This window comes from Phalangium opilio, unplaced genomic scaffold, assembly GCF_054372755.1.
Source record: "Phalangium opilio isolate 3A_F unplaced genomic scaffold, DU_Popi_V2 ptg000054l_1, whole genome shotgun sequence".
NCBI classification, from domain to species: domain Eukaryota; kingdom Metazoa; phylum Arthropoda; class Arachnida; order Opiliones; family Phalangiidae; genus Phalangium; species Phalangium opilio.
Window position 1 is genome coordinate 1722772 of NW_028324173.1, and position 24615 is coordinate 1747386.

The 24615-nt window shown below is 42.8% G+C and overlaps 2 protein-coding genes and 66 non-coding genes across 68 annotated transcripts; 66 read left to right on the top strand and 2 right to left on the bottom strand.

Moving 5' to 3' along the window:
* Positions 1-19: 19 nt before the first annotated feature.
* Positions 20-1435, bottom strand: LOC149669760 (uncharacterized). Its single transcript, XM_089840438.1, has one exon. The coding sequence runs from the start codon at positions 1433-1435 to the stop codon at positions 20-22; it is 1416 nt and encodes a 471-aa protein (XP_089696564.1).
* Positions 1436-1486: 51 nt separating this feature from the next.
* LOC149669761 (uncharacterized) lies at positions 1487-4111 on the bottom strand. Its single transcript, XM_089840439.1, has 3 exons — positions 3726-4111; positions 2201-3624; positions 1487-2139 (listed from the first exon to the last, which is right to left on the bottom strand). Exons 1-3 carry the CDS (start codon positions 4109-4111, stop codon positions 1487-1489), a joined length of 2463 nt encoding a protein of 820 aa, XP_089696565.1.
* Positions 4112-4672: 561 nt separating this feature from the next.
* Positions 4673-4744, top strand: TRNAE-CUC (transfer RNA glutamic acid (anticodon CUC)). The gene has a single exon. It is a non-coding gene; the product is annotated as a tRNA-Glu (tRNA).
* Positions 4745-5850: 1106 nt separating this feature from the next.
* On the top strand, positions 5851-5922 carry TRNAE-UUC (transfer RNA glutamic acid (anticodon UUC)). The gene has a single exon. It is a non-coding gene; the product is annotated as a tRNA-Glu (tRNA).
* A 79-nt stretch (positions 5923-6001) lies between these two features.
* On the top strand, positions 6002-6073 carry TRNAE-UUC (transfer RNA glutamic acid (anticodon UUC)). The gene has a single exon. It is a non-coding gene; the product is annotated as a tRNA-Glu (tRNA).
* A 381-nt stretch (positions 6074-6454) lies between these two features.
* On the top strand, positions 6455-6526 carry TRNAE-UUC (transfer RNA glutamic acid (anticodon UUC)). The gene has a single exon. It is a non-coding gene; the product is annotated as a tRNA-Glu (tRNA).
* Positions 6527-6605: 79 nt separating this feature from the next.
* On the top strand, positions 6606-6677 carry TRNAE-UUC (transfer RNA glutamic acid (anticodon UUC)). Its single transcript has one exon. It is a non-coding gene; the product is annotated as a tRNA-Glu (tRNA).
* A 79-nt stretch (positions 6678-6756) lies between these two features.
* On the top strand, positions 6757-6828 carry TRNAE-UUC (transfer RNA glutamic acid (anticodon UUC)). The gene has a single exon. It is a non-coding gene; the product is annotated as a tRNA-Glu (tRNA).
* Positions 6829-7058: 230 nt separating this feature from the next.
* TRNAE-UUC (transfer RNA glutamic acid (anticodon UUC)) lies at positions 7059-7130 on the top strand. Its single transcript has one exon. It is a non-coding gene; the product is annotated as a tRNA-Glu (tRNA).
* A 79-nt stretch (positions 7131-7209) lies between these two features.
* TRNAE-UUC (transfer RNA glutamic acid (anticodon UUC)) lies at positions 7210-7281 on the top strand. Its single transcript has one exon. It is a non-coding gene; the product is annotated as a tRNA-Glu (tRNA).
* A 79-nt stretch (positions 7282-7360) lies between these two features.
* TRNAE-UUC (transfer RNA glutamic acid (anticodon UUC)) lies at positions 7361-7432 on the top strand. Its single transcript has one exon. It is a non-coding gene; the product is annotated as a tRNA-Glu (tRNA).
* A 381-nt stretch (positions 7433-7813) lies between these two features.
* Positions 7814-7885, top strand: TRNAE-UUC (transfer RNA glutamic acid (anticodon UUC)). The gene has a single exon. It is a non-coding gene; the product is annotated as a tRNA-Glu (tRNA).
* Positions 7886-7964: 79 nt separating this feature from the next.
* TRNAE-UUC (transfer RNA glutamic acid (anticodon UUC)) lies at positions 7965-8036 on the top strand. The gene has a single exon. It is a non-coding gene; the product is annotated as a tRNA-Glu (tRNA).
* Positions 8037-8115: 79 nt separating this feature from the next.
* TRNAE-UUC (transfer RNA glutamic acid (anticodon UUC)) lies at positions 8116-8187 on the top strand. The gene has a single exon. It is a non-coding gene; the product is annotated as a tRNA-Glu (tRNA).
* A 230-nt stretch (positions 8188-8417) lies between these two features.
* Positions 8418-8489, top strand: TRNAE-UUC (transfer RNA glutamic acid (anticodon UUC)). The gene has a single exon. It is a non-coding gene; the product is annotated as a tRNA-Glu (tRNA).
* A 230-nt stretch (positions 8490-8719) lies between these two features.
* Positions 8720-8791, top strand: TRNAV-UAC (transfer RNA valine (anticodon UAC)). The gene has a single exon. It is a non-coding gene; the product is annotated as a tRNA-Val (tRNA).
* Positions 8792-8870: 79 nt separating this feature from the next.
* On the top strand, positions 8871-8942 carry TRNAE-UUC (transfer RNA glutamic acid (anticodon UUC)). The gene has a single exon. It is a non-coding gene; the product is annotated as a tRNA-Glu (tRNA).
* A 230-nt stretch (positions 8943-9172) lies between these two features.
* TRNAV-UAC (transfer RNA valine (anticodon UAC)) lies at positions 9173-9244 on the top strand. The gene has a single exon. It is a non-coding gene; the product is annotated as a tRNA-Val (tRNA).
* A 79-nt stretch (positions 9245-9323) lies between these two features.
* TRNAE-UUC (transfer RNA glutamic acid (anticodon UUC)) lies at positions 9324-9395 on the top strand. The gene has a single exon. It is a non-coding gene; the product is annotated as a tRNA-Glu (tRNA).
* Positions 9396-9474: 79 nt separating this feature from the next.
* Positions 9475-9546, top strand: TRNAE-UUC (transfer RNA glutamic acid (anticodon UUC)). Its single transcript has one exon. It is a non-coding gene; the product is annotated as a tRNA-Glu (tRNA).
* A 79-nt stretch (positions 9547-9625) lies between these two features.
* Positions 9626-9697, top strand: TRNAE-CUC (transfer RNA glutamic acid (anticodon CUC)). Its single transcript has one exon. It is a non-coding gene; the product is annotated as a tRNA-Glu (tRNA).
* Positions 9698-9926: 229 nt separating this feature from the next.
* On the top strand, positions 9927-9998 carry TRNAE-UUC (transfer RNA glutamic acid (anticodon UUC)). The gene has a single exon. It is a non-coding gene; the product is annotated as a tRNA-Glu (tRNA).
* A 230-nt stretch (positions 9999-10228) lies between these two features.
* Positions 10229-10300, top strand: TRNAQ-UUG (transfer RNA glutamine (anticodon UUG)). The gene has a single exon. It is a non-coding gene; the product is annotated as a tRNA-Gln (tRNA).
* Positions 10301-10681: 381 nt separating this feature from the next.
* On the top strand, positions 10682-10753 carry TRNAQ-UUG (transfer RNA glutamine (anticodon UUG)). Its single transcript has one exon. It is a non-coding gene; the product is annotated as a tRNA-Gln (tRNA).
* Positions 10754-10983: 230 nt separating this feature from the next.
* TRNAE-UUC (transfer RNA glutamic acid (anticodon UUC)) lies at positions 10984-11055 on the top strand. The gene has a single exon. It is a non-coding gene; the product is annotated as a tRNA-Glu (tRNA).
* A 532-nt stretch (positions 11056-11587) lies between these two features.
* On the top strand, positions 11588-11659 carry TRNAE-CUC (transfer RNA glutamic acid (anticodon CUC)). The gene has a single exon. It is a non-coding gene; the product is annotated as a tRNA-Glu (tRNA).
* Positions 11660-11738: 79 nt separating this feature from the next.
* TRNAE-UUC (transfer RNA glutamic acid (anticodon UUC)) lies at positions 11739-11810 on the top strand. The gene has a single exon. It is a non-coding gene; the product is annotated as a tRNA-Glu (tRNA).
* A 79-nt stretch (positions 11811-11889) lies between these two features.
* Positions 11890-11961, top strand: TRNAE-UUC (transfer RNA glutamic acid (anticodon UUC)). The gene has a single exon. It is a non-coding gene; the product is annotated as a tRNA-Glu (tRNA).
* Positions 11962-12191: 230 nt separating this feature from the next.
* TRNAQ-UUG (transfer RNA glutamine (anticodon UUG)) lies at positions 12192-12263 on the top strand. Its single transcript has one exon. It is a non-coding gene; the product is annotated as a tRNA-Gln (tRNA).
* A 230-nt stretch (positions 12264-12493) lies between these two features.
* Positions 12494-12565, top strand: TRNAV-UAC (transfer RNA valine (anticodon UAC)). Its single transcript has one exon. It is a non-coding gene; the product is annotated as a tRNA-Val (tRNA).
* A 230-nt stretch (positions 12566-12795) lies between these two features.
* On the top strand, positions 12796-12867 carry TRNAE-UUC (transfer RNA glutamic acid (anticodon UUC)). Its single transcript has one exon. It is a non-coding gene; the product is annotated as a tRNA-Glu (tRNA).
* A 381-nt stretch (positions 12868-13248) lies between these two features.
* TRNAE-CUC (transfer RNA glutamic acid (anticodon CUC)) lies at positions 13249-13320 on the top strand. The gene has a single exon. It is a non-coding gene; the product is annotated as a tRNA-Glu (tRNA).
* Positions 13321-13399: 79 nt separating this feature from the next.
* Positions 13400-13471, top strand: TRNAE-CUC (transfer RNA glutamic acid (anticodon CUC)). Its single transcript has one exon. It is a non-coding gene; the product is annotated as a tRNA-Glu (tRNA).
* A 79-nt stretch (positions 13472-13550) lies between these two features.
* On the top strand, positions 13551-13622 carry TRNAE-UUC (transfer RNA glutamic acid (anticodon UUC)). Its single transcript has one exon. It is a non-coding gene; the product is annotated as a tRNA-Glu (tRNA).
* Positions 13623-14154: 532 nt separating this feature from the next.
* Positions 14155-14226, top strand: TRNAE-UUC (transfer RNA glutamic acid (anticodon UUC)). The gene has a single exon. It is a non-coding gene; the product is annotated as a tRNA-Glu (tRNA).
* A 79-nt stretch (positions 14227-14305) lies between these two features.
* On the top strand, positions 14306-14377 carry TRNAE-UUC (transfer RNA glutamic acid (anticodon UUC)). Its single transcript has one exon. It is a non-coding gene; the product is annotated as a tRNA-Glu (tRNA).
* Positions 14378-14456: 79 nt separating this feature from the next.
* On the top strand, positions 14457-14528 carry TRNAE-UUC (transfer RNA glutamic acid (anticodon UUC)). Its single transcript has one exon. It is a non-coding gene; the product is annotated as a tRNA-Glu (tRNA).
* A 229-nt stretch (positions 14529-14757) lies between these two features.
* Positions 14758-14829, top strand: TRNAE-CUC (transfer RNA glutamic acid (anticodon CUC)). The gene has a single exon. It is a non-coding gene; the product is annotated as a tRNA-Glu (tRNA).
* A 79-nt stretch (positions 14830-14908) lies between these two features.
* Positions 14909-14980, top strand: TRNAE-CUC (transfer RNA glutamic acid (anticodon CUC)). The gene has a single exon. It is a non-coding gene; the product is annotated as a tRNA-Glu (tRNA).
* A 230-nt stretch (positions 14981-15210) lies between these two features.
* TRNAE-CUC (transfer RNA glutamic acid (anticodon CUC)) lies at positions 15211-15282 on the top strand. The gene has a single exon. It is a non-coding gene; the product is annotated as a tRNA-Glu (tRNA).
* A 79-nt stretch (positions 15283-15361) lies between these two features.
* TRNAE-CUC (transfer RNA glutamic acid (anticodon CUC)) lies at positions 15362-15433 on the top strand. The gene has a single exon. It is a non-coding gene; the product is annotated as a tRNA-Glu (tRNA).
* A 230-nt stretch (positions 15434-15663) lies between these two features.
* TRNAE-CUC (transfer RNA glutamic acid (anticodon CUC)) lies at positions 15664-15735 on the top strand. Its single transcript has one exon. It is a non-coding gene; the product is annotated as a tRNA-Glu (tRNA).
* A 79-nt stretch (positions 15736-15814) lies between these two features.
* On the top strand, positions 15815-15886 carry TRNAE-UUC (transfer RNA glutamic acid (anticodon UUC)). The gene has a single exon. It is a non-coding gene; the product is annotated as a tRNA-Glu (tRNA).
* Positions 15887-16116: 230 nt separating this feature from the next.
* TRNAE-UUC (transfer RNA glutamic acid (anticodon UUC)) lies at positions 16117-16188 on the top strand. The gene has a single exon. It is a non-coding gene; the product is annotated as a tRNA-Glu (tRNA).
* Positions 16189-16418: 230 nt separating this feature from the next.
* Positions 16419-16490, top strand: TRNAE-UUC (transfer RNA glutamic acid (anticodon UUC)). Its single transcript has one exon. It is a non-coding gene; the product is annotated as a tRNA-Glu (tRNA).
* Positions 16491-16569: 79 nt separating this feature from the next.
* TRNAE-UUC (transfer RNA glutamic acid (anticodon UUC)) lies at positions 16570-16641 on the top strand. The gene has a single exon. It is a non-coding gene; the product is annotated as a tRNA-Glu (tRNA).
* Positions 16642-16870: 229 nt separating this feature from the next.
* Positions 16871-16942, top strand: TRNAE-CUC (transfer RNA glutamic acid (anticodon CUC)). The gene has a single exon. It is a non-coding gene; the product is annotated as a tRNA-Glu (tRNA).
* A 79-nt stretch (positions 16943-17021) lies between these two features.
* On the top strand, positions 17022-17093 carry TRNAE-CUC (transfer RNA glutamic acid (anticodon CUC)). Its single transcript has one exon. It is a non-coding gene; the product is annotated as a tRNA-Glu (tRNA).
* Positions 17094-19298: 2205 nt separating this feature from the next.
* TRNAE-CUC (transfer RNA glutamic acid (anticodon CUC)) lies at positions 19299-19370 on the top strand. The gene has a single exon. It is a non-coding gene; the product is annotated as a tRNA-Glu (tRNA).
* Positions 19371-19449: 79 nt separating this feature from the next.
* On the top strand, positions 19450-19521 carry TRNAE-CUC (transfer RNA glutamic acid (anticodon CUC)). Its single transcript has one exon. It is a non-coding gene; the product is annotated as a tRNA-Glu (tRNA).
* A 230-nt stretch (positions 19522-19751) lies between these two features.
* TRNAE-CUC (transfer RNA glutamic acid (anticodon CUC)) lies at positions 19752-19823 on the top strand. Its single transcript has one exon. It is a non-coding gene; the product is annotated as a tRNA-Glu (tRNA).
* A 79-nt stretch (positions 19824-19902) lies between these two features.
* Positions 19903-19974, top strand: TRNAE-UUC (transfer RNA glutamic acid (anticodon UUC)). The gene has a single exon. It is a non-coding gene; the product is annotated as a tRNA-Glu (tRNA).
* A 683-nt stretch (positions 19975-20657) lies between these two features.
* On the top strand, positions 20658-20729 carry TRNAE-UUC (transfer RNA glutamic acid (anticodon UUC)). The gene has a single exon. It is a non-coding gene; the product is annotated as a tRNA-Glu (tRNA).
* A 79-nt stretch (positions 20730-20808) lies between these two features.
* Positions 20809-20880, top strand: TRNAE-CUC (transfer RNA glutamic acid (anticodon CUC)). The gene has a single exon. It is a non-coding gene; the product is annotated as a tRNA-Glu (tRNA).
* Positions 20881-21110: 230 nt separating this feature from the next.
* TRNAE-CUC (transfer RNA glutamic acid (anticodon CUC)) lies at positions 21111-21182 on the top strand. Its single transcript has one exon. It is a non-coding gene; the product is annotated as a tRNA-Glu (tRNA).
* Positions 21183-21412: 230 nt separating this feature from the next.
* On the top strand, positions 21413-21484 carry TRNAE-UUC (transfer RNA glutamic acid (anticodon UUC)). The gene has a single exon. It is a non-coding gene; the product is annotated as a tRNA-Glu (tRNA).
* Positions 21485-21563: 79 nt separating this feature from the next.
* Positions 21564-21635, top strand: TRNAE-UUC (transfer RNA glutamic acid (anticodon UUC)). Its single transcript has one exon. It is a non-coding gene; the product is annotated as a tRNA-Glu (tRNA).
* Positions 21636-22016: 381 nt separating this feature from the next.
* On the top strand, positions 22017-22088 carry TRNAE-CUC (transfer RNA glutamic acid (anticodon CUC)). Its single transcript has one exon. It is a non-coding gene; the product is annotated as a tRNA-Glu (tRNA).
* Positions 22089-22167: 79 nt separating this feature from the next.
* Positions 22168-22239, top strand: TRNAE-UUC (transfer RNA glutamic acid (anticodon UUC)). The gene has a single exon. It is a non-coding gene; the product is annotated as a tRNA-Glu (tRNA).
* Positions 22240-22469: 230 nt separating this feature from the next.
* TRNAE-UUC (transfer RNA glutamic acid (anticodon UUC)) lies at positions 22470-22541 on the top strand. Its single transcript has one exon. It is a non-coding gene; the product is annotated as a tRNA-Glu (tRNA).
* Positions 22542-22771: 230 nt separating this feature from the next.
* On the top strand, positions 22772-22843 carry TRNAE-CUC (transfer RNA glutamic acid (anticodon CUC)). Its single transcript has one exon. It is a non-coding gene; the product is annotated as a tRNA-Glu (tRNA).
* Positions 22844-22922: 79 nt separating this feature from the next.
* TRNAE-UUC (transfer RNA glutamic acid (anticodon UUC)) lies at positions 22923-22994 on the top strand. The gene has a single exon. It is a non-coding gene; the product is annotated as a tRNA-Glu (tRNA).
* A 230-nt stretch (positions 22995-23224) lies between these two features.
* Positions 23225-23296, top strand: TRNAE-UUC (transfer RNA glutamic acid (anticodon UUC)). The gene has a single exon. It is a non-coding gene; the product is annotated as a tRNA-Glu (tRNA).
* Positions 23297-23375: 79 nt separating this feature from the next.
* TRNAE-UUC (transfer RNA glutamic acid (anticodon UUC)) lies at positions 23376-23447 on the top strand. The gene has a single exon. It is a non-coding gene; the product is annotated as a tRNA-Glu (tRNA).
* A 79-nt stretch (positions 23448-23526) lies between these two features.
* TRNAE-UUC (transfer RNA glutamic acid (anticodon UUC)) lies at positions 23527-23598 on the top strand. The gene has a single exon. It is a non-coding gene; the product is annotated as a tRNA-Glu (tRNA).
* A 79-nt stretch (positions 23599-23677) lies between these two features.
* TRNAE-CUC (transfer RNA glutamic acid (anticodon CUC)) lies at positions 23678-23749 on the top strand. The gene has a single exon. It is a non-coding gene; the product is annotated as a tRNA-Glu (tRNA).
* A 230-nt stretch (positions 23750-23979) lies between these two features.
* On the top strand, positions 23980-24051 carry TRNAE-CUC (transfer RNA glutamic acid (anticodon CUC)). The gene has a single exon. It is a non-coding gene; the product is annotated as a tRNA-Glu (tRNA).
* Positions 24052-24130: 79 nt separating this feature from the next.
* TRNAE-UUC (transfer RNA glutamic acid (anticodon UUC)) lies at positions 24131-24202 on the top strand. The gene has a single exon. It is a non-coding gene; the product is annotated as a tRNA-Glu (tRNA).
* Positions 24203-24615: the final 413 nt, after the last annotated feature.

Consider the following 24615-nt stretch of genomic DNA (forward strand, 5'->3'; position numbering starts at 1 on the left):
CTGCTTTGAAACGAGTGCATCAGACGCACTTCTTCAAATGATACCGAACTGCGTCTCGGATGCCAACTACCCAAAACTTCTTTTGCATTGTGTATATGACGAGTTGGACTCCCCCATGGAAGCTTTGATTATGCTCGTGGGTAATGAGGAGCTCCGTCAATGGGCTTTTTCTTGGTAGTATTGCCGGGTGTGCTTGTGCGATCGGTAGGTTAGATTTACGGAGGCGACCACCTACTCTGAGGACTCCATGGGTTCCTAGATAGGGTTGAAGCGATAATAGTTTACTCTTTGCTGAGATTGGTTGGTTGCCTTTAAGTTGAGAAATTTCTTTTGCGTAGTGATCTAGTTGAACTACTTTCACCCAATGGTAAAGTGCTAGTTCTAGTTCCTCAGGTGTTAAAGGTCCACTCTTTCTCAGCTTTTTATTCTTCTGTCTTGCATTTGATGTAAACCGAAATATTACGGCGGTGACTCTTCTGAGTTTTCTTAGGCAGGAGTATGCTAACAGTAGCTCACTGTCATATTGAACTTGCGTGAGATAGGACTTTGTTTTTCGTTCTTCAGCTAAACATGCTTCAGACTCTTTGGTGTCTTGGTACTGCTCCGTCAGTGTCTCTTCTATCAGCCACAATGGCCCATCCCACCACAATGAGTTCATTCTCAAGCCAACTGCTGACGTGCCTCGCGAAGCGCAGTCAGCTGGGTTTGTCTTTCCTGGTACGTGAATCCATTTTGCGGTTGGTACCGTCTCTTGAATTTCAGCCACTCGGTTGGCTATAAACGTTTTCCAACGATGAGGAGGTGATCTCAACCATGCTAGTACGTTTCTTGAGTCGGACCAGCAAGTGATGGAGATTCCCCTAAGACTGGAGATTGATTCTTGTATTAGTTTCATTAATTTTGCTAGTAGCAGAGCGGCACATAGTTCCAGCCGTTGTACGTTGACTGTCTTCGTTGGTGCGACTTTTGTCTTAGCTGCTATGAGCCGCAGTTGTACCTTGCCGTTTGCATCTGTCGTTTGCATATAGACAGCTGCTGCATATGCCTTCTCTGAGGCATCACAAAATCCCTGTAAACTCTTACTCGTCACCTCTGGTTGAGATATATGGCGAGAAATACGAATCGTTTCAATGGCTGGAAGGTCATTGCGGAATGTTTGCCATCTCTGTACGAAGGAGTCTGTTAATGGTTCATCCCAATCTTGATTGTGCTTCCATATGTCTTGGAGTAAGATTTTTGCAGTGATTGTTACTGGAGATAGTAATCCTAGAGGATCAAAAATCTTTGCAGTATCCGACAGTACGGTTCTTTTGGTGATTGTGGCGCGATAAGGAGGAGATGTTACCAAATACGAGAACTCATCTGTAGCCGGTGTCCAATGCAATCCCAAGGTTGTTACTGCAGCTTCTTTTTCGAATAATAACGGAACTGGCATCTCCCTTTTGTCAGGTGCCACTGATTCCAGAAGCAACGGTTCATTTGACACTCACTTGCGGATGTCAAATCCAGCGCTTGCTGCAGTTTCCAACAATTCTGCTTGTAATTGCAACGCTTCTGCTACAGAATTGGCTCCCGACAATAAGTCATCCATCGAAAAATCGTTCGTCAATGTCTCTGCTGCCTTCGGAAACATTTCCTTGACCTCGCTTGCGAGGTGCTGTAAAACTTTCGTGGCTAGGTAGGGAGCTGATGCGGTCCCATAAGTAACTGTGAGCAGCTTGTAATCTTGAATAGGCTCACTGGCTCTTGGGCGCCAGACAATTCTTTGGTAGGTTGAATCTTCTGGATGGACCCAGATTTGCCGATACATCTTTGCAATGTCTGCTTTCATGGCAATGGCGTGTATCCGAAAACGGATAAGGATGTTGACCAAGTCATCTTGCAACTTCGGGCCTACTCGTAAGACATCGTTCAATGAGTTGCCTTTTCCGGTCTTTGCTGACGCATCAAAGAATACTCGCATCTTCGTAGTACTACTTTTCTCATTTGTCACTCCAAAATGTGGTGTGTAGTAATGTGGTACCGACGGTTCCCAAGGTTCGATGGAGGGTACTGGTTCCATGTGACCCAGATGCTCGTACTCTGCCATGAACTCTTGATACGTTTCGTATTTCGCTGGATTCTTTTCCAAATGCTTTTCTACGGTCATGAAGCGACGAATGGCTATTTTTTTTCGAACTTCCTAGGTTTTCAGGGCTACTCTTAAAGGGAAGTCGTACGATGTAACGACCGTTCTCATCTCTAGAATGAGTGGATTCGAAATGCTTCTCGGATTGGTCTTCTTCTGGCGTAAGAAACCTTTTGACTGGTATTTCTTCTAATTCCCAAAACCTTCTGACTTGTTCTTCGATTGTGCAATGGTGAATGAATACTTCGTGTGGCGCTTTGGAATTTTTCACCATCCCGGACAGGGCCCATCCAAAAACTGTGTTGAATGCGCTTGGTAAGTTCTCTGGACCTCTACATAGTCCTTCTTGAAGTAAATGAAAATAAACATCTGCGCCTAGCAAGATGTCTACTTCCCGTGGTGAATGGAAGTTTGGATCTGCTAATGCCAGTCCTTTGAGATGTTCCCAAGAGCTTGGGTCGACTTTCATGCTTGGGATGTCGTGTGTTACTTTCTTGAGAATCAACGCTTCGCATCCGATTGCAAAGTACTTATCCAACGCTGATGAGATCATTAGGCTGACCTTATTGCGAGAGGATCCCATGCCTACGGTGCCAATACCACCGATAGAGACGTTAAATCGTGTTGGAGTTAATTGTAGTTTCTTGGCGCAGTTTTCTGTGATGAAACTTGCTTCAGAAGCAGAATCAAGTAACGCTCGAGCTTCGTGGCATTTCCCACTTTGATCCTTGACTTGAATGATTGCCGTTGACAGTAGTACTTGTGACTGGCTGTCACCGTCTCTAGAGAGATGGGTCTGAACTTGATGTTCCACCTCTCCCGTTTCCTGTTTTGCCACTGGAGTGGAACTTGAATGAAGCAAAGTGTTGTGTTTGCTGTTACATTTCGTACAATGACGCATTGTGCAGTCTGGGCTGGCGTGGTTAGGTCGTAGGCAATTGAAACAAAGAGCCTTCTTCTTGACTAGATCCCAGCGCTCGTCTACCGAGATCTTCGAAAACTTGGGGCATCGATAAATAGTATGATCTTCGTGACAGATTAGACATTTAATTCGAGTTGTTCCCACATGCGTCAAAGTTGTCTTTCTAGTTTCAAAACCTGACTTGATTCTTCTACCTGGTGTAGCAGCGGCTGCGAGTGCTCTCGCGCGTTGTTCCAAGAACAAACGTATATCTTCAAACGTGGGTGCTTTGGTACCTGTCAGGAACAGTTCCCATTGACGTCTGGATTCGGTATCTAGTTTTTCTTTTACCGTATAGACTAAGATTGAGTCCCAATTGTCCACTGGTTCGTTCAAAACTTTTAGTCCACGAATGCATTCTGATGTGGTATCAATTAATTTGCGTAGTTCTAAGGCTGATTCTTGATTCACCTTAGGTTGAGTAAATAGTCTTTTCAAGTGCGCATCGATTATTTCGCGCGTATTGTTGTATCTATTTATCAAGATACTCCAGGCTTCCGGATAGTTTGCGTCAATAACTTGACCAGTAGCGCGGCTTCATCACGTAATAACGATTTTAAGTACTGAAATTTTCTGGCGTCCGATAACTGTAGGTTGTTATGGACCGTGGCTAGATACAGATCATGAAACGATAACCAATCCAGATAGTTACCGCTGAATGTTGGTATTTCTAAGTTTGGCAGCCTGATATCCGGATTGTGTCCAATTGTTGGAGTTGTCTGCGCCGTGGCGGCACTTATAATGGTTGCTTGATTTGTTCTAAGAATGGTGGCAATTGTAATGTGTAAATCGTCTAAACGTAGGGACAATGCATCGTATTCCTCGCCCTGTAACGCAAACGTTTCAGGTGTACACTTCCTCGCCATTTCGTGATGTAATTCGTCTAAGTCGATTGTGATTTTCTCAGTTTTTCCCAGATAAAGCTTGAGCGCGACATCAGTTAGTGGTTGGGTCTGGTGCCCAGCCATTACCGTTTCGATTCTGCCTTTCAGGGCCCGTCGCTTGTTAAGTAATGCATCCATGATTTATTGTCTTACTTGGAAAGTTGATGTTGAGTGATGAGCCAAATTCGCACAATTTGACACGCTTTGTCACGGAAAATTCTTTTTCAGCCGACTAGATCCGGCTCAACGGACCATTTAATGTTCGTGTACGTGTTCAAATTGATGTAGAATTGATAGTTATCCAAACAACAAACTTTATTTTTAAAGTTACAAATGATAAACCAAAATTAACACTGCGAGAGCCTAGTACTTTCTTTTTACAACGCGATTGGAATTCTGCCTCGTTGGCTTACATTCCATTTATTTTATACCATTATGTTCAAGAACCTCGTGAGCGTATTATCTCTCCACTTCTAACGTTCTACTCAGGGGCTAGTTCCCAAGTGGTGATAATAAATTTATGAAAGGCAATAGTTTCTCCTATGAATGTTCGTCGGTATTAAAAATGAACTGGGTTCTAACACACCCAGAAGGCTATAGTACGATTCCCGGTATCGGAGCGAGTGCTTTTGTACCGCTTATCAAGAATAGACTTAAGGAAATAGGTTTATGAATAGAATTAAGACCTGGTTGAGCAAGTACGATATGGTCTAGTGGCTAGGATATCTGGCTCTCACCCAGAAGGCCAGGGTTCGATTCCCGGTATCGGAGTGAGTGCTTTTGTACCGCTTTTCAAGAATAGAATTAAGACTTGGTTGAGCAAGTCCGATATGGTCTAGTTGCTAGGATATATGGCTTTCACCCAGAAGGCCCGGGTTCAATTCCCGGTATCGGAGTGAAGGCTTTTGTACCGCTTTTCAAGAATAGACTTAAGGATATAGGTTTATGAATTGAATTAAGACTTGGTTGAGGAAGTCCGATATGGTCTAGTGGCTAGGATAACTGCTTTTTACCCAGAAGGCCCGGATTCGATTCCCGGTATCGGAGCGAGTGTTTTGTAAAGCATTTCAAAAATAGACTTAAGGATATCGGTTTATGAATAGAATTAAGACTCGGATGAGCAAGTCCGATATGGTCTAGTGGGTGGGATACCTGGCTTTCACCCAGAAGGCCCGGGTGCGATTCCTGGTATCGGAGCGAGTGCTTTTGTACCGCTTTTGAAGAATAGACTTAAAGACACATTTATAGGAATTATATTTAGGGTTGTTCCAACCAGTCCGATATGGTTGAGTGGCTAGGATAACTGCTTTTTACCCAGAAGGCCCGGCTTCGATTCCCGGTATCGGAGCGAGTGTTTTGTAAAGCATTTCAAAAATAGACTTAAGGATATAGGTTTATGAATAGAATTAAGACTCGGTTGAGCAAGTCCGTTATGGTCTAGTGGGTGGGATACCTGGCTTTCACCCAGAAGGCCCGGGTGCGATTCCTGGTATCGGAGCGAGTGTTTTGTAAAGCATTTCAAAATAGACTTAAGGAACTTGGTTTATGAATACAATTAAGACTCGGTTGGGCAAGTCCGATATGGTCTAGTGGGTGGGATACCTGGCTTTCACCCAGTAGGGCCGGGTTCGATTCCCGGTATCGGAGTGAGTGCTTTTGTACCGCTTTTCAAGAATAGACTTAAGGATATAGGTTTATGAATTGAATTAAGACTTGGTTGAGCAAGTACGATATGGTCTAGTGGCAAGGATATCTGGCTTTCACCCTGAAGGCCCGGGTTCGATTCCCGGTATCGGAAGGAGTGCTTTTGTACCGGTTTTGAAAAATAGACTTAAGGATATAGGTTTACGAATAGAATTAAGACTTGGTTAAGCAAGTCCGATATGGTCTAGTGGCAAGGATATCTGGCTTTCACCCTGAAGGCCCGGGTTCGATTCCCGGTATCGGAGGGAGTGCTTTTGTACCGGTTTTGAAGAATAGACTTAAGGATATAGGTTTATGAATAGAATTAAGACTTGGTTAAGCAAGTCCGATATGGTCTAGTGGCAAGGATATCTGGCTTTCACCCTGAAGGCCCGGGTTCGATTCCCGGTATCGGAGGGAGTGCTTTTGTACCGCTTTTGAAGAATAGACTTAAAGACACATTTATAGGAATAATATTTAGGGTTGTTCCAACCAGTCCGATATGGTTGAGTGGCTAGGATATCTGGCTCTCACCCAGAAGGCTATAGTACGACTCCCGGTATCGGAGCGAGTGCTTTTGTACCGCTTTTCAAGAATAGACTTAAGGATATAGGTTTATGAATAGAATTAAGACCTGGTTGAGCAAGTACGATATGGTCTAGTGGCAAGGATATCTGGCTTTCACCCTGAAGGCCCGGGTTCGATTCCCGGTATCGGAAGGAGTGCTTTTGTACCGGTTTTGAAAAATAGACTTAAGGATATAGGTTTACGAATAGAATTAAGACTTGGTTAAGCAAGTCCGATATGGTCTAGTGGCAAGGATATCTGGCTTTCACCCTGAAGGCCCGGGTTCGATTCCCGGTATCGGAGGGAGTGCTTTTGTACCGGTTTTGAAGAATAGACTTAAGGATATAGGTTTATGAATACAATTAAGACTTGGTTAAGCAAGTCCGATATGGTCTAGTGGCAAGGATATCTGGCTTTCACCCTGAAGGCCCGGGTTCGATTCCCGGTATCGGAGGGAGTGCTTTTGTACCGGTTTTGAAGAATAGACTTAAGGATATAGGTTTATGAATAGAATTAAGACTAGGTTAAGCAAGTCCGGTATGGTCTAGTGGCAAGGATATCTGGCTTTCACCCTGAAGGCCCGGGTTCGATTCCCGGTATCGGAGGGAGTGCTTTTGTACCGGTTTTGAAGAATAGACTTAAGGATATAGGTTTATGAATAGAATTAAGACTTGGTTAAGCAAGTCCGATATGGTCTAGTGGCAAGGATATATGGCTTTCACCCTGAAGGCCCGGGTTCGATTTCCGGTATCGGAGGGAGTGCTTTTGTACCGGTTTTGAAGAATAGACTTAAGGATATAGGTTTATGAATAGAATTAAGACTTGGTTAAGCAAGTCCGATATGGTCTAGTGGCAAGGATATCTGGCTTTCACCCTGAAGGCCCGGGTTCGATTCCCGGTATCGGAGGGAGTGCTTTTGTACCGGTTTTGAAGAATAGACTTAAGGATATAGGTTTATGAATAGAATTAAGACTTGGTTAAGCAAGTCCGATATGGTCTAGTGGCAAGGATATCTGGCTTTCACCCTGAAGGCCCGGGTTCGATTCCCGGTATCGGAGGGAGTGCTTTTGTACCGGTTTTGAAGAATAGACTTAAGGATATAGGTTTATGAATAGAATTAAGACTTGGTTAAGCAAGTCCGATATGGTCTAGTGGCAAGGATATCTGGCTTTCACCCTGAAGGCCCGGGTTCGATTCCCGGTATCGGAGGGAGTGCTTTTGTACCGCTTTTGAAGAATAGACTTAAAGACACATTTATAGGAATAATATTTAGGGTTGTTCCAACCAGTCCGATATGGTTGAGTGGCTAGGATATCTGGCTCTCACCCAGAAGGCTATAGTACGACTCCCGGTATCGGAGCGAGTGCTTTTGTACCGCTTTTCAAGAATAGACTTAAGGATATAGGTTTATGAATAGAATTAAGACCTGGTTGAGCAAGTACGATATGGTCTAGTGGCAAGGATATCTGGCTTTCACCCTGAAGGCCCGGGTTCGATTCCCGGTATCGGAAGGAGTGCTTTTGTACCGGTTTTGAAAAATAGACTTAAGGATATAGGTTTACGAATAGAATTAAGACTTGGTTAAGCAAGTCCGATATGGTCTAGTGGCAAGGATATCTGGCTTTCACCCTGAAGGCCCGGGTTCGATTCCCGGTATCGGAGGGAGTGCTTTTGTACCGGTTTTGAAGAATAGACTTAAGGATATAGGTTTATGAATACAATTAAGACTTGGTTAAGCAAGTCCGATATGGTCTAGTGGCAAGGATATCTGGCTTTCACCCTGAAGGCCCGGGTTCGATTCCCGGTATCGGAGGGAGTGCTTTTGTACCGGTTTTGAAGAATAGACTTAAGGATATAGGTTTATGAATAGAATTAAGACTAGGTTAAGCAAGTCCGGTATGGTCTAGTGGCAAGGATATCTGGCTTTCACCCTGAAGGCCCGGGTTCGATTCCCGGTATCGGAGGGAGTGCTTTTGTACCGGTTTTGAAGAATAGACTTAAGGATATAGGTTTATGAATAGAATTAAGACTTGGTTAAGCAAGTCCGATATGGTCTAGTGGCAAGGATATATGGCTTTCACCCTGAAGGCCCGGGTTCGATTTCCGGTATCGGAGGGAGTGCTTTTGTACCGGTTTTGAAGAATAGACTTAAGGATATAGGTTTATGAATAGAATTAAGACTTGGTTAAGCAAGTCCGATATGGTCTAGTGGCAAGGATATCTGGCTTTCACCCTGAAGGCCCGGGTTCGATTCCCGGTATCGGAGGGAGTGCTTTTGTACCGGTTTTGAAGAATAGACTTAAGGATATAGGTTTATGAATAGAATTAAGACTTGGTTAAGCAAGTCCGATATGGTCTAGCGGCTAGGATATCTGGCTTTCACCCAGAAGGCCCGGGTTCAATTCCCCGTATCTGAGCGAGTGCTTTTGTACCGGTTTTGAAGAATAGACTTAAGGATATAGGTTTATAAATAGAATTAAGACTTGGTTAAGCAAGTCCGATATGGTCTAGTGGCAAGGATATCTGGCTTACACCCTGAAGGCCCGGGTTCGATTCCCGGTATCGGAGGGAGTGCTTTTGTACCGGTTTTGAAGAATAGACTTAAGTATAAAGGTTTATAAATAGAATTAAGACTTGGTTAAGCAAGTCCGACATGGTCTAGCGGCTAGGATATCTGGCTTTCACCCAGAAGGCCCGGGTTCGATTCCCGGTATCGGAGGGAGTGCTTTTGTACCGGTTTTGAAGAATAGACTTAAGTATAAAGGTTTATATATAGAATTAAGACTTGGTTAAGCAAGTCCGACATGGTCTAGCGGCTAGGATATCTGGCTTTCACCCAGAAGGCCCGGGTTCAATTCCCCGTATCTGAGCGAGTGCTTTTGTACCGGTTTTGAAGAATAGACTTAAGGATATAGGTTTATAAATAGAATTAAGACTTGGTTAAGCAAGTCCGATATGGTCTAGTGGCAAGGATATCTGGCTTACACCCTGAAGGCCCGGGTTCGATTCCCGGTATCGGAGGGAGTGCTTTTGTACCGGTTTTGAAGAATAGACTTAAGTATAAAGGTTTATAAATAGAATTAAGACTTGGTTAAGCAAGTCCGACATGGTCTAGCGGCTAGGATATCTGGCTTTCACCCAGAAGGCCCGGGTTCGATTCCCGGTATCGGAGGGAGTGCTTTTGTACCGGTTTTGAAGAATAGACTTAAGTATAAAGGTTTATATATAGAATTAAGACTTGGTTAAGCAAGTCCGACATGGTCTAGCGGCTAGGATATCTGGCTTTCACCCAGAAGGCCCGGGTTCGATTCCCGGTATCGGAGACAGTGCTTTTGTACCGCTTTTAAAGAATAAATTTAAAGACACATTTATAGGAATAATATCTAGGGTTGCTCAAATCAGTCCGATATGGTCTAGTGGCAACGATATCTGGCTCTCACCCAGAAGCCCCGGGTTCGATTCCCGGTATCGAAGCGAGTGCTTTTGTACCGGTTTTGAAGAATAGACTTGAGGATATAGGTTTATGAATAGAATTAAGACTTGGTTAAGCAAGTCCGATATGGTCTATTGGCAAGGATATCTGGCTTTCACCCTGAAGGCCGGGTTCGATTCCCGGTATCGGAGGGAGTGCTTTTGTACTGGTTTTGAAGAATAGACTTAAGGATATAGGTTTATGAATAGAATTAAGACTTGGTTAAGCAAGTCCGATATGGTCTAGTGGCAAGGATATCTGGCTTTCACCCTGAAGGCCCGGGTTCGATTCCCGGTATCGGAGGGAGTGCTTTTGTACCGGTTTTGAAGAATAGACTTAAGGATATAGGTTTATGAATAGAATTAACACTTGGTTAAGCAAGTCCGATATGGTCTAGTGGCAAGGATATATGGCTTTCACCCTGAAGGCCCGGGTTCGATTTCCGGTATCGGAGGGAGTGCTTTTGTACCGGTTTTGAAGAATAGACTTAAGGATATAGGTTTATGAATAGAATTAAGACTTGGTTAAGCAAGTCCGATATGGTCTAGTGGCAAGGATATCTGGCTTTGACCCTGAAGGCCCGAGTTCGATTCCCGGTATCGGAGGGAGTGCTTTTGTACCGGTTTTGAAGAATAGACTTAAGGATATAGGTTTATGAATAGAATTAACACTTGGTTAAGCAAGTCCGATATGGTCTAGTGGCAAGTATATCTGGCTTTCACCCTGAAGGCCCGGGTTCGATTCCCGGTATCGGAGGGAGTGCTTTTGTACCGGTTTTGAAGAATAGACTTAAGGATGTAGGTTTATGAATAGAATTAAGACTTGGTTAATCAAGTCCGATATGGTCTAGTGGCAAGGATATATGGCTTTCACCCTGAAGGCCCGGGGTCGATTTCCGGTATCGGAGGGAGTGCTTTTGTACCGGTTTTGAAGAATAGACTTAAGGATATAGGTTTATGAATAGAATTAAGACTTGGTTAAGCAAGTGCGATATGGTCTAGTGGCAAGGATATCTGGCTTTGACCCTGAAGGCCCGAGTTCGATTCCCGGTATCGGAGGGAGTGCTTTTGTACCGGTTTTGAAGAATAGACTTAAGGATATAGGTTTATGAATAGAATTAAGACTTGGTTAAGCAAGTCCGATATGGTCTAGCGGTTAGGATATCTGGCTTTCACCCAGAAGGCCCGGGTTCAATTCCCCGTATCTGAGCGAGTGCTTTTGTACCGGTTTTGAAGAATAGACTTAAGGATATAGGTTTATAAATAGAATTAAGACTTGGTTAAGCAAGTCCGACATGGTCTAGCGGCTAGGATATCTGGCTTTCACCCAGAAGGCCCGGGTTCGATTCCCGGTATCGGAGACAGTGCTTTTGTACCGCTTTTAAAGAATAAATTTAAAGACACATTTATAGGAATAATATCTAGGGTTGCTCAAATCAGTCCGATATGGTCTAGTGGCAACGATATCTGGCTCTCACCCAGAAGGCACGGGTTCGATTCAAGGTATCGAAGCGAGTGCTTTTGTACCGGTTTTGAAGAATAGACTTGAGGATATAGGTTTATGAATAGAATTAAGACTTGGTTAAGCAAGTCCGACATGGTCTAGCGGCTAAGATATCTGGCTTTCACCCAGAAGGCCCGGGTTCGATTCCCGGTATCGGAGGGAGTGCTTTTGTACCGGTTTTGAGGAATAGACTTAAGTATAAAGGTTTATAAATAGAATTAAGACTTGGTTAAGCAAGTCCGACATGGTCTAGCGGCTAAGATATCTGGCTTTCACCCAGAAGGCCCGGGTTCGATTCCCGGTATCGGAGACAGTGCTTTTGTACCGCTTTTAAAGAATAAATTTAAAGACACATTTATAGGAATAATATCTAGGGTTGCTCAAATCAGTCCGATATGGTCTAGTGGCAACGATATCTGGCTCTCACCCAGAAGGCACGGGTTCGATTCCCGGTATCGGAGGGAGTGCTTTTGTACCGGTTTTGAAGAATAGACTTAAGGATATAGGTTTATGAATAGAATTAAGACTTGGTTAAGCAAGTCCGATATGGTCTAGTGGCAAGGATATCTGGCTTTCACCCTGAAGGCCCGGGTTCGATTCCCGGTATCGGAGGGAGTGCTTTTGTACCGGTTTTGAAGAATAGACTTAAGGATATAGGTTTATGAATAGAATTAACACTTGGTTAAGCAAGTCCGATATGGTCTAGTGGCAAGGATATCTGGCTTTCACCCTGAAGGCCCGGGTTCGATTCCCGGTATCGGAGGGAGTGCTTTTGTACCGGTTTTGAAGAATAGACTTAAGGATGTAGGTTTATGAATAGAATTAAGACTTGGTTAATCAAGTCCGATATGGTCTAGTGGCAAGGATATATGGCTTTCACCCTGAAGGCCCGGGTTCGATTTCCGGTATCGGAGGGAGTGCTTTTGTACCGGTTTTGAAGAATAGACTTAAGGATATAGGTTTATGAATAGAATTAAGACTTGGTTAAGCAAGTCCGATATGGTCTAGTGGCAAGGATATCTGGCTTTGACCCTGAAGGCCCGAGATCGATTCCCGGTATCGGAGGGAGTGCTTTTGTACCGGTTTTGAAGAATAGACTTAAGGATATAGGTTTATGAATAGAATTAAGACTTGGTTAAGCAAGTCCGATATGGTCTAGCGGCTAGGATATCTGGCTTTCACCCAGAAGGCCCGGGTTCAATTCCCCGTATCTGAGCGAGTGCTTTTGTACCGGTTTTGAAGAATAGACTTAAGGATATAGGTTTATAAATAGAATTAAGACTTGGTTAAGCTAGTCCGATATGGTCTAGTGGCAAGGATATCTGGCTTACACCCTGAAGGCCCGGGTTCGATTCCCGGTATCGGAGGGAGTGCTTTTGTACCGGTTTTGAAGAATAGACTTAAGTATAAAGGTTTACAAATAGAATTAAGACTTGGTTAAGCAAGTCCGACATGGTCTAGCGGCTAGGATATCTGGCTTTCACCCAGAAGGCGCGGGTTCGATTCCCGGTATCGGAGGGAGTGCTTTTGTACCGGTTTTGAAGAATAGACTTAAGTATAAAGGTTTATAAATAGAATTAAGACTTGGTTAAGCAAGTCCGACATGGTCTAGCGGCTAGGATATCTGGCTTTCACCCAGAAGGCCCGGGTTCGATTCCCGGTGTCGGAGACAGTGCTTTTGTACCGCTTTTAAAGAATAAATTTAAAGACACATTTATAGGAATAATATCTAGGGTTGCTCAAATCAGTCCGATATGGTCTAGTGGCAACGATATCTGACTTTCACCCTGAAGGCCTGGGTTCGATTCTCGGTATCGGAGACAGTGCTTTTGTACCGCTTTTAAAGAATAAATTTAAAGACACATTTATAGGAATAATATCTAGGGTTGCTCAAATCAGTCCGATATGGTCTAGTGGCAAGGATATCTGGCTCTCACAAAGAAGGCCCGGGTTCGATTCCCGGTATCGGAGGGAGTGCTTTTGTACCGGTTTTGAAGAATAGACTTAAGGATATAGGTTTATGAATGGAATTAAGACTTGGTTGAGCAAGTCCGATATGGTCTAGTGGCAAGGATATCTGGCTCTCACCCTGAAGGCCCGGGTTCGATTTCCGGTATCGGAGGGAGTGCTTTTGTACCGGTTTTGAAGAATAGACTTAAGGATATAGGTTTATGAATAGAATTAAGACTTGGTTACGTAAGTCCGATATGGTCTAGTGGCAAGGATATCTGGCTCTCACCCAGAAGGCCCTGGTTCGATTCCCGGTATCGGAGGGAATGCTTTTGTACCGGTTTTGAAGAATAGACTTAAGGATATAGGTTTATGAATAGAATTAAGACTTGGTTAAGCAAGTCCGATATGGTCTAGTGGCAAGGATATCTGGCTTTCACCCTGAAGGCCCGGGTTCGATTCCCGGTATCGGAGGGAGTGCTTTTGTACCGGTTTTGAAGAATAGACTTAAGGATATAGGTTTATGAATAGAATTAAAACTTGGTTAAGCAAGTACGATATGGTCTAGTGGTAAGGATATCTGGCTTTCATCCTGAAGGCCCGGGTTCGATTCCCGGTCTCGGAGGGAGTGCTTTTGTACCGGTTTTGAAGAATAGACTTAAGGATATAGGTTTATGAATAGAGTTTAGACTTGGGTAAGCAAGTCCGATATCGTCTAGTGGTATGGATATCTGGCTTTCACCCTGAAGGCCCGGGTTCGATTCCCGGTATCGGAGGGAGTGCTTTTGTACCGGTTTTGAAGAATAGACTTAAGGATAAAGGTTTATAAATAGAATTAAGACTTGGTTAAGCAAGTCCGATATGGTCTAGCGGCTAGGATATCTGGCTTTCACCCAGAAGGCCCGGGTTCAATTCCCGGTATCTGAGCGAGTGCTTTTGTACCGGTTTTAAAGAATAGACTTAAGGATATAGGTTTATAAATAGAATTAAGACTAGGTTAAGCAAGTCCGATATGGTCTAGTGGCAAGGATATCTGGCTTTCACCCTGAAGGCCCGGGTTCGATTCCCGGTATCGGAGGGAATGCTTTTGTACCGGTTTTGAAGAAAAGACTTAAGTATAAAGGTTTATAAATAGAATTAAGATTTGGTTAAGCAAGTCCGACATGGTCTAGCGGCTAGGATATCTGGCTTTCACCCAGAAGGCCCGGGTTCGATTCCCGGTATCGGAGGGAGTGCTTTTGTACCGGTTTTGAAGAATAGACTTAAGTATAAAGGTTTATAAATAGAATTAAGACTTGGTTAAGCAAGTCCGACATGGTCTAGCGGCTAGGATATCTGGCTTTCACCCAGAAGGCCCGGGTTCGATTCCCGGTGTCGGAGACAGTGCTTTTGTACCGTTTTAAAGAATAAATTTAAAGACACATTTATAGGAATAATATCTAGGGTTGCTCAAATCAGTCCGATATGGTCTAGTGGCAACGATATCTGACTTTCACCCTGAAGGCCTGGGTTCGATTCTCGGTATCGGAGACAGTGCTTTTGTACCGCTTTTAAAGAATAAATTTAAAGACACATTTATAGGAATAATATCTAGGGTTGCTCAAATCAGTCCGATATGGTCTAGTGGCAAGGATATCTGGCTCTCACCCAGAAGGCCCGGGTTCGATTCCCGGTATCGGAGGGAGTGCTTTTGTACCGGTTTTGAAGAATAGACTTAAGGATATAGGTTTATGAATAGAATTAAGACTTGGTTGAGCAAGTCCGATATGGTCTAGTGGCAAGGATATCTGGCTCTCACCCTGAAGGCCCGGGTTCGATTCCCGGTATCGGAGGGAGTGCTTTTGTACCGGTTTTGAAGAATAGACTTGAGGATATAGGTTTATGAATAGAATTAAGACTTGGTTAAGCAAGTCCGATACGGTCTAGTGGAAAGGATATCTGACTTTCACCCTGAAGGCCTGGGTTCGATTCTCGGTATCGGAGACAGTGCTTTTGTACCGCTTTTAAAGAATAAATTTAAAGACACATTTATAGGAATAATATCTAGGGTTGCTCAAATCAGTCCGATATGGTCTAGTGGCAAGGATATCTGGCTCTCACCCAGAAGGCCCGGGTTCGATTCCCGGTATCGGAGGGAGTGCTTTTGTACCGGTTTTGAAGAATAGACTTAAGGATATAGGTTTATGAATAGAATTAAGACTTGGTTGAGCAAGTCCGATATGGTCTAGTGGCAAGGATATCTGGCTCTCACCCTGAAGGCCCGGGTTCGATTCCCGGTATCGGAGGGAGTGCTTTTGTACCGGTTTTGAAGAATAGACTTGAGGATATAGGTTTATGAATAGAATTAAGACTTGGTTAAGCAAGTCCGATACGGTCTAGTGGAAAGGATATCTGACTTTCACCCTGAAGGCCTGGGTTCGATTCTCGGTATCGGAGACAGTGCTTTTGTACCGCTTTTAAAGAATAAATTTAAAGACACATTAATAGGAATAATATCTAGGGTTGCTCAAATCAGTCCGATATGGTCTAGTGGCAAGGATATCTGGCTCTCACCCAGAAGGCCCGGGTTCGATTCCCGGTATCGGAGGGAGTGCTTTTGTACCGGTTTTGAAGAATAGACTTAAGGATATAGGTTTATGAATAGAATTAAGACTTGGTTAAGCAAGTCCGATATGGTCTAGTGGCAAGGATATCTGGCTTTCACCCTGAAGGCCCGGGTTCGATTCCCGGTATCGGAGGGAGTGCTTTTGTACCGCTTTTAAAGAATAAATTTAAAGACACATTTATAGGAATAATATCTAGGGTTGCTCAAATCAGTCCGATATGGTCTAGTGGCAACGATATCTGGCTCTCACCCAGAAGGCCCGGGTTCAATTCCCGGTATCTGAGCGAGTGCTTTTGTACCGGTTTTAAAGAATAGACTTAAGGATATAGGTTTATAAATAGAATTAAGACTTGGTTAAGCAAGTCCGATATGGTCTAGTGGCAAGGATATCTGGCTTTCACCCTGAAGGCCCGGGTTCGATTCCCGGTATCGGAGGGAGTGCTTTTGTACCGGTTTTGAAGAATAGACTTAAGGATAAAGGTTTATAAATAGAATTAAGACTTGGTTAAGCAAGTCCGATATGGTCTAGCGGCTAGGATATCTGGCTTTCACCCAGAAGGCCCGGGTTCAATTCCCGGTATCTGAGCGAGTGCTTTTGTACCGGTTTTAAAGAATAGACTTAAGGATATAGGTTTATAAATAGAATTAAGACTTGGTTAAGCAAGTCCGATATGGTCTAGTGGCAAGGATATCTGGCTTTCACCCTGAAGGCCCGGGTTCGATTCCCGGTATCGGAGGGAATGCTTTTGTACCGGTTTTGAAGAAAAGACTTAAGTATAAAGGTTTATAAATAGAATTAAGACTTGGTTAAGCAAGTCCGACATGGTCTAGCGGCTAGGATATCTGGCTTTCACCCAGAAGGCCCGGGTTCGATTCCCGGTGTCGGAGACAGTGCTTTTGTACCGTTTTAAAGAATAAATTTAAAGACACATTTATAGGAATAATATCTAGGGTTGCTCAAATCAGTCCGATATGGTCTAGTGGCAACGATATCTGACTTTCACCCTGAAGGCCTGGGTTCGATTCTCGGTATCGGAGACAGTGCTTTTGTACCGCTTTTAAAGAATAAATTTAAAGACACATTTATAGGAATAATATCTAGGGTTGCTCAAATCAGTCCGATATGGTCTAGTGGCAAGGATATCTGGCTCTCACCCAGAAGGCCCGGGTTCGATTCCCGGTATCGGAGGGAGTGCTTTTGTACCGGTTTTGAAGAATAGACTTAAGGATATAGGTTTATGAATAGAATTAAGACTTGGTTGAGCAAGTCCGATATGGTCTAGTGGCAAGGATATCTGGCTCTCACCCTGAAGGCCCGGGTTCGATTCCCGGTATCGGAGGGAGTGCTTTTGTACCGGTTTTGAAGAATAGACTTGAGGATATAGGAATATGAATAGAATTAAGACTTGGTTAAGCAAGTCCGATACGGTCTAGTGGAAAGGATATCTGACTTTCACCCTGAAGGCCTGGGTTCGATTCTCGGTATCGGAGACAGTGCTTTTGTACCGCTTTTAAAGAATAAATTTAAATATTAAACTTTACTTTTGCCATGGTAGAATGTTATAATAAAAGACTAGTTTACGAAGAAATACTCATGGTAATCGTTAAAACTTTATTAGGTGTAAAATTTCTAATAAAGGCGGAGAGCTTTCGACCCGAGGGTCTTCATCAGTCCAAGCCAACTGTTGGCTCTAAATTATCACAGAGATAAAAACCTATGACGTCATCTCGGTTTTTTGTTAATCAGATTGCGCCCTCTTACGGCTAAGATGTTTATCATTGATCACACCCCATAGTGTTGATTCACTGCTACCCTGATTTAAATTAAGTGTTCCGGACTTTTTTATAAATAGGCCCTCAATAAATTTTCTTTTTCGCCAATGTTTTTCATGATATAAAATCTTTGGTTCTTTAAAGTCTATTATATGACCTTTCGACTCCCAGACGTGTGTAGCTAAGCCATTCTCCTTATCAAAATTTTTTATACATTGTTTATGTCCATTAAATCTATTTTTTAGGGTTTGTTGGGTTTCGCCAACATAAGTTTTATTACAGGTTTGGCAGTTTACTTGGTAGACTACGCAACGGTTCTCTAATAAATTTATGTTTTGTTTTGGTCTATTTTTAACTAAGTGATCTCTAACCGTTTTCCCCCCCGCATGAATTAATTGAATACCAAATTTTCCCTTTAAAAGTCTACTTAATTTTTCACTGTTTCCTTTTATATACGGTAGTGCTAGACATGGCTGGGAGTCGTTAGGGTTGCTAATATTATTTTTCTTAATTACATGGTTTTTAAAAATAGAATCAATTAAATGATCTGGATAATTACTATTAATTAATTGTTTTTTAACTAAGGCTTTATCTATGTCAGGTTCGTCGGATATGTTTTCAATACGATATTTTAGACTTTTTACTATACCAATTTTTACATTGTGGCTATGACATGAATTAAAATTTAAATATTTTTTACAATGTGTTGGTTTTTGATAAAGAGTGCATTTTAAGCACGAGTTATTTCCTGCTCTTTCAGTTAAAATATCAAGGAATGGAAGAATTCCATTGTCCTCGAGTTCTATTGTAAATTTAATTGAATGATCCAAACTGTTTACTAAGTCTAACAATAAATTTGTATTATCCCTAACGTTTTTTAAAATGATAAAAATGTCATCGACGAACCTGACCCATAATTTGATATTTCGTGCCATTCTTTTATGATTAAATAATTTTTCTTCTACAAATTCCATGTATAAATTTGCCAAAACGCTAGATAATGGGTTGCCCATGGCTAAGCCTTTAGTTTGAACGTAGAATTTTTCCTCAAAACTAAAGTATGTGTTTTCAATGCATATTCGACTAAGTTCAACGATTGAACTAACGGATAAATCAGTTCTATCTTTTAATTTGGGGTCTAATGTTAATTTGGATTTTAATACCTCGAGAACACCATCAATCGGTACTCGGGTGTATAAATTTATTACGTCTAAGCTAAGAATCGAATCAGAATCAGAAACCTGTACATTTTTAACTTTTTCTACGAAATCATAAGAATTTTTGAGGCTACGTTTAGTATTGTTAATGAGGGGGGATATTAAAGGTACAAGGTTTTTAGCAAGATAGTATGTAGGTCCATCAATGCTAGATACAATTAAAATGATTTTATATCATGAAAAACATTGGCGAAAAAGAAAATTTATTGAGGGCCTATTTATAAAAAAGTCCGGAACACTTAATTTAAATCAGGGTAGCAGTGAATCAACACTATGGGGTGTGATCAATGATAAACATCTTAGCCGTAAGAGGGCGCAATCTGATTAACAAAAAACCGAGATGACGTCATAGGTTTTTATCTCTGTGATAATTTAGAGCCAACAGTTGGCTTGGACTGATGAAGACCCTCGGGTCGAAAGCTCTCCGCCTTTATTAGAAATTTTACACCTAATAAAGTTTTAACGATTACCATGAGTATTTCTTCGTAAACTAGTCTTTTATAATAAATTTAAAGACACATTTATAGGAATAATATCTAGGGTTGCTCAAATCAGTCCGATATGGTCTAGTGGCAAGGATATCTGGCTCTCACCCAGAAGGCCCGGGTTCGATTCCCGGTATCGGAGGGAGTGCTTTTGTACCGGTTTTGAAGAATAGACTTAAGGATATAGGTTTATGAATAGAATTAAGACTTGGTTGAGCAAGTCCGATATGGTCTAGTGGCAAGGATATCTGGCTCTCACCCTGAAGGCCCGGGTTCGATTCCCGGTATCGGAGGGAGTGCTTTTGTACCGGTTTTGAAGAATAGACTTGAGGATATAGGTTTATGAATAGAATTAAGACTTGGTTAAGCAAGTCCGATACGGTCTAGTGGAAAGGATATCTGACTTTCACCCTGAAGGCCTGGGTTCGATTCTCGGTATCGGAGACAGTGCTTTTGTACCGCTTTTAAAGAATAAATTTAAAGACACATTAATAGGAATAATATCTAGGGTTGCTCAAATCAGTCCGATATGGTCTAGTGGCAAGGATATCTGGCTCTCACCCAGAAGGCCCGGGTTCGATTCCCGGTATCGGAGGGAGTGCTTTTGTACCGGTTTTGAAGAATAGACTTAAGGATATAGGTTTATGAATAGAATTAAGACTTGGTTAAGCAAGTCCGATATGGTCTAATGGCAAGGATATCTGGCTTTCACCCTGAAGGCCCGGGTTCGATTCCCGGTATCGGAGGGAGTGCTTTTGTACCGGTTTTGAAGAATAGACTTAAGGATATAGGTTTATGAATAGAATTAAAACTTGGTTAAGCAAGTACGATATGGTCTAGTGGTAAGGATATCTGGCTTTCATCCTGAAGGCCCGGGTTCGATTCCCGGTCTCGGAGGGAGTGCTTTTGTACCGGTTTTGAAGAATAGACTTAAGGATATAGGTTTATGAATAGAATTTAGACTTGGGTAAGCAAGTCCGATATCGTCTAGTGGCATGGATATCTGGCTTTCACCCTGAAGGCCCGGGTTCGATTCCCGGTATCGGAGGGAGTGCTTTTGTACCGGTTTTGAAGAATAGACTTAAGGATAAAGGTTTATAAATAGAATTAAGACTTGGTTAAGCAAGTCCGATATGGTCTAGCGGCTAGGATATCTGGCTTTCACCCAGAAGGCCCGGGTTCAATTCCCGGTATCTGAGCGAGTGCTTTTGTACCGGTTTTAAAGAATAGACTTAAGGATATAGGTTTATAAATAGAATTAAGACTTGGTTAAGCAAGTCCGATATGGTCTAGTGGCAAGGATATCTGGCTTTCACCCTGAAGGCCCGGGTTCGATTCCCTGTATCGGAGGGAGTGCTTTTGTACCGGTTTTGAAGAATAGACTTAAGAATAAAGGTTTATAAATAGAATTAAGACTTGGTTAAGCAAGTCCGACATGGTCTAGCGGCTAGGATATCTGGCTTTCACCCAGAAGGCCCGGGTTCGATTCCCGGTATCGGAGACAGTGCTTTTGTACCGCTTTTAAAGAATAAATTTAAAGACACATTTATAGGAATAATATCTAGGGTTGCTCAAATCAGTCCGATATGGTCTAGTGGCAACGATATCTGGCTCTCACCCAGAAGGCCCGGGTTCGATTCCCGGTATCGAAGCGAGTGCTTTTGTACCGGTTTTGAAGAATAGACTTGAGGATATAGGTTTATGAATAGAATTAAGACTTGGTTAAGCAAGTCCGATACGGTCTAGTGGAAAGGATATCTGACTTTCACCCTGAAGGCCTGGGTTCGATTCTCGGTAACGGAGACAGTGCTTTTGTACCGCTTTTAAAGAATAAATTTAAAGACACATTAATAGGAATAATATCTAGGGTTGCTCAAATCAGTCCGATATGGTCTAGTGGCAAGGATATCTGGCTCTCACCCAGAAGGCCCGGGTTCGATTCCCGGTATCGGAGGGAGTGCTTTTGTACCGGTTTTGAAGAATAGACTTAAGGATATAGGTTTATGAATAGAATTAAGACTTGGTTAAGCAAGTCCGATATGGTCTAGTGGCAAGGATATCTGGCTTTCATCCTGAAGGCCCGGGTTCGATTCCCGGTCTCGGAGGGAGTGCTTTTGTACCGGTTTTGAAGAATAGACTTATGGATATAGGTTTATAAATAGAATTAAGACTTGGTTAAGCAAGTCCGATATGGTCTAGTGGCAAGGATATCTGGCTTTCACCCTGAAGGCCCGGGTTCGATTCCCGGTATCGGAGGGAATGCTTTTGTACCGGTTTTGAAGAAAAGACTTAAGTATAAAGGTTTATAAATAGAATTAAGATTTGGTTAAGCAAGTCCGACATGGTCTAGCGGCTAGGATATCTGGCTTTCACCCAGAAGGCCCGGGTTCGATTCCCGGTATCGGAGGGAGTGCTTTTGTACCGGTTTTGAAGAATAGACTTAAGTATAAAGGTTTATAAATAGAATTAAGACTTGGTTAAGCAAGTCCGACATGGTCTAGCGGCTAGGATATCTGGCTTTCACCCAGAAGGCCCGGGTTCTATTCCCGGTATCGGAGACAGTGCTTTTGTACCGGTTTTGAAGAATAGACTTAAGGATATAGGTTTATGAATAGAATTAAGACTTGGTTAAGCAAGTCCGATACGGTCTAGTGGAAAGGATATCTGACTTTCACCCTGAAGGCCTGGGTTCGATTCTCGGTATCGGAGACAGTGCTTTTGTACCGCTTTTAAAGAATAAATTTAAAGACACATTTATAGGAATAATATCTAGGGTTGCTCAAATCAGTCCGATATGGTCTAGTGGCAAGGATATCTGGCTCTCACCCAGAAGGCCCGGGTTCGATTCCCGGTATCGGTGGGAGTGCTTTTATACCGGTTTTGAAGAATAGACTTAAGGATATAGGTTTATGAATAGAATTAAGACTTGGTTAAGCAAGTCCGATATGGTCTAGTGGCAAGGATATCTGGCTTTCACCCTGAAGGCCCGGGTTCGATTCCCGGTATCGGAGGGAGTGCTTTTGTACCGGTTTTGAAGAATAGACTTAAGGATATAGGTTTATGAATAGAATTAAGACTTGGTTGAGCAAGTCCGATATGGTCTAGTGGCAAGGATATCTGGCTTTCACCCTGAAGGCCCGGGTTCGATTTCCGGTATCGGAGGGAGTGCTTTTGTACCGGTTTTGAAGAATAGACTTAAGGATATAGGTTTATGAATAGAATTAAGACTTGGTTATGTAAGTCCGATATGGTCTAGTGGCAAGGATATCTGGCTTTCACCCTGAAGGCCCGGGTTCGATTCCCGGTATCGAAGCGAGTGCTTTTGTACCGGTTTTGAAGAATAGACTTGAGGATATAGGTTTATGAATAGAATTAAGACTTGGTTAAGCAAGTCCGATACGGTCTAGTGGAAAGGATATCTGACTTTCACCCTGAAGGCCTGGGTTCGATTCTCGGTATCGGAGACAGTGCTTTTGTACCGCTTTTAAAGAATAAATTTAAAGACACATTAATAGGAATAATATCTAGGGTTGCTCAAATCAGTCCGATATGGTCTAGTGGCAAGGATATCTGGCTCTCACCCAGAAGGCCCGGGTTCGATTCCCGGTATCGGAGGGAGTGCTTTTGTACCGGTTTTGAAGAATAGACTTAAGGATATAGGTTTATGAATAGAATTAAGACTTGGTTAAGCAAGTCCGATATGGTCTAGTGGCAAGGATATCTGGCTTTCACCCTGAAGGCCCGGGTTCGATTCCCGGTATCGGAGGGAGTGCTTTTGTACCGGTTTTGAAGAATAGACTTAAGGATAAAGGTTTATAAATAGAATTAAGACTTGGTTAAGCAAGTCCGATATGGTCTAGCGGCTAGGATATCTGGCTTTCACCCAGAAGGCCCGGGTTCAATTCCCGGTATCTGAGCGAGTGCTTTTGTACCGGTTTTAAAGAATAGACTTAAGGATATAGGTTTATAAATAGAATTAAGACTTGGTTAAGCAAGTCCGATATGGTCTAGTGGCAAGGATATCTGGCTTTCACCCTGAAGGCCCGGGTTCGATTCCCGGTATCGGAGGGAATGCTTTTGTACCGGTTTTGAAGAAAAGACTTAAGTATAAAGGTTTATAAATAGAATTAAGATTTGGTTAAGCAAGTCCGACATGGTCTAGCGGCTAGGATATCTGGCTTTCACCCAGAAGGCCCGGGTTCGATTCCCGGTATCGGAGGGAGTGCTTTTGTACCGGTTTTGAAGAATAGACTTAAGTATAAAGGTTTATAAATAGAATTAAGACTTGGTTAAGCAAGTCCGACATGGTCTAGCGGCTAGGATATCTGGCTTTCACCCAGAAGGCCCGGGTTCGATTCCCGGTATCGGAGACAGTGCTTTTGTACCGCTTTTAAAGAATAAATTTAAAGACACATTTATAGGAATAATATCTAGGGTTGCTCAAATCAGTCCGATATGGTCTAGTGGCAACGATATCTGGCTCTCACCCAGAAGGCCCGGGTTCGATTCCCGGTATCGAAGCGAGTGCTTTTGTACCGGTTTTGAAGAATAGACTTGAGGATATAGGTTTATGAATAGAATTAAGACTTGGTTAAGCAAGTCCGATACGGTCTAGTGGAAAGGATATCTGACTTTCACCCTGAAGGCCTGGGTTCGATTCTCGGTATCGGAGACAGTGCTTTTGTACCGCTTTTAAAGAATAAATTTAAAGACACATTTATAGGAATAATATCTAGGGTTGCTCAAATCAGTCCGATATGGTCTAGTGGCAAGGATATCTGGCTCTCACCCAGAAGGCCCGGGTTAGATTCCCGGTATCGGAGGGAGTGCTTTTGTACCGGTTTTGAAGAATAGACTTAAGGATATAGGTTTATGAATAGAATTAAGACTTGGTTAAGCAAGTCCGATATGGTCTAGTGGCAAGGATATCTGGCTTTCACCCTGAAGGCCCGGGTTCGATTCCCGGTATCGGAGGGAGTGCTTTTGTACCGGTTTTGAAGAATAGACTTAAGGATATAGGTTTATGAATAGAATTAAGACTTGGTTGAGCAAGTCCGATATGGTCTAGTGGCAAGGATATCTGGCTTTCACCCTGAAGGCCCGGGTTCGATTTCCGGTATCGGAGGGAGTGCTTTTGTACCGGTTTTGAAGAATAGACTTAAGGATATAGGTTTATGAATAGAATTAAGACTTGGTTATGTAAGTCCGATATGGTCTAGTGGCAAGGATATCTGGCTTTCACCCTGAAGGCCCGGGTTCGATTTCCGGTATCGGAGGGAGTGCTTTTGTACCGGTTTTGAAGAATAGACTTAAGGATATAGGTTTATGAATAGAATTAAGACTTGGTTAAGCAAGTCCGATACGGTCTAGTGGAAAGGATATCTGAC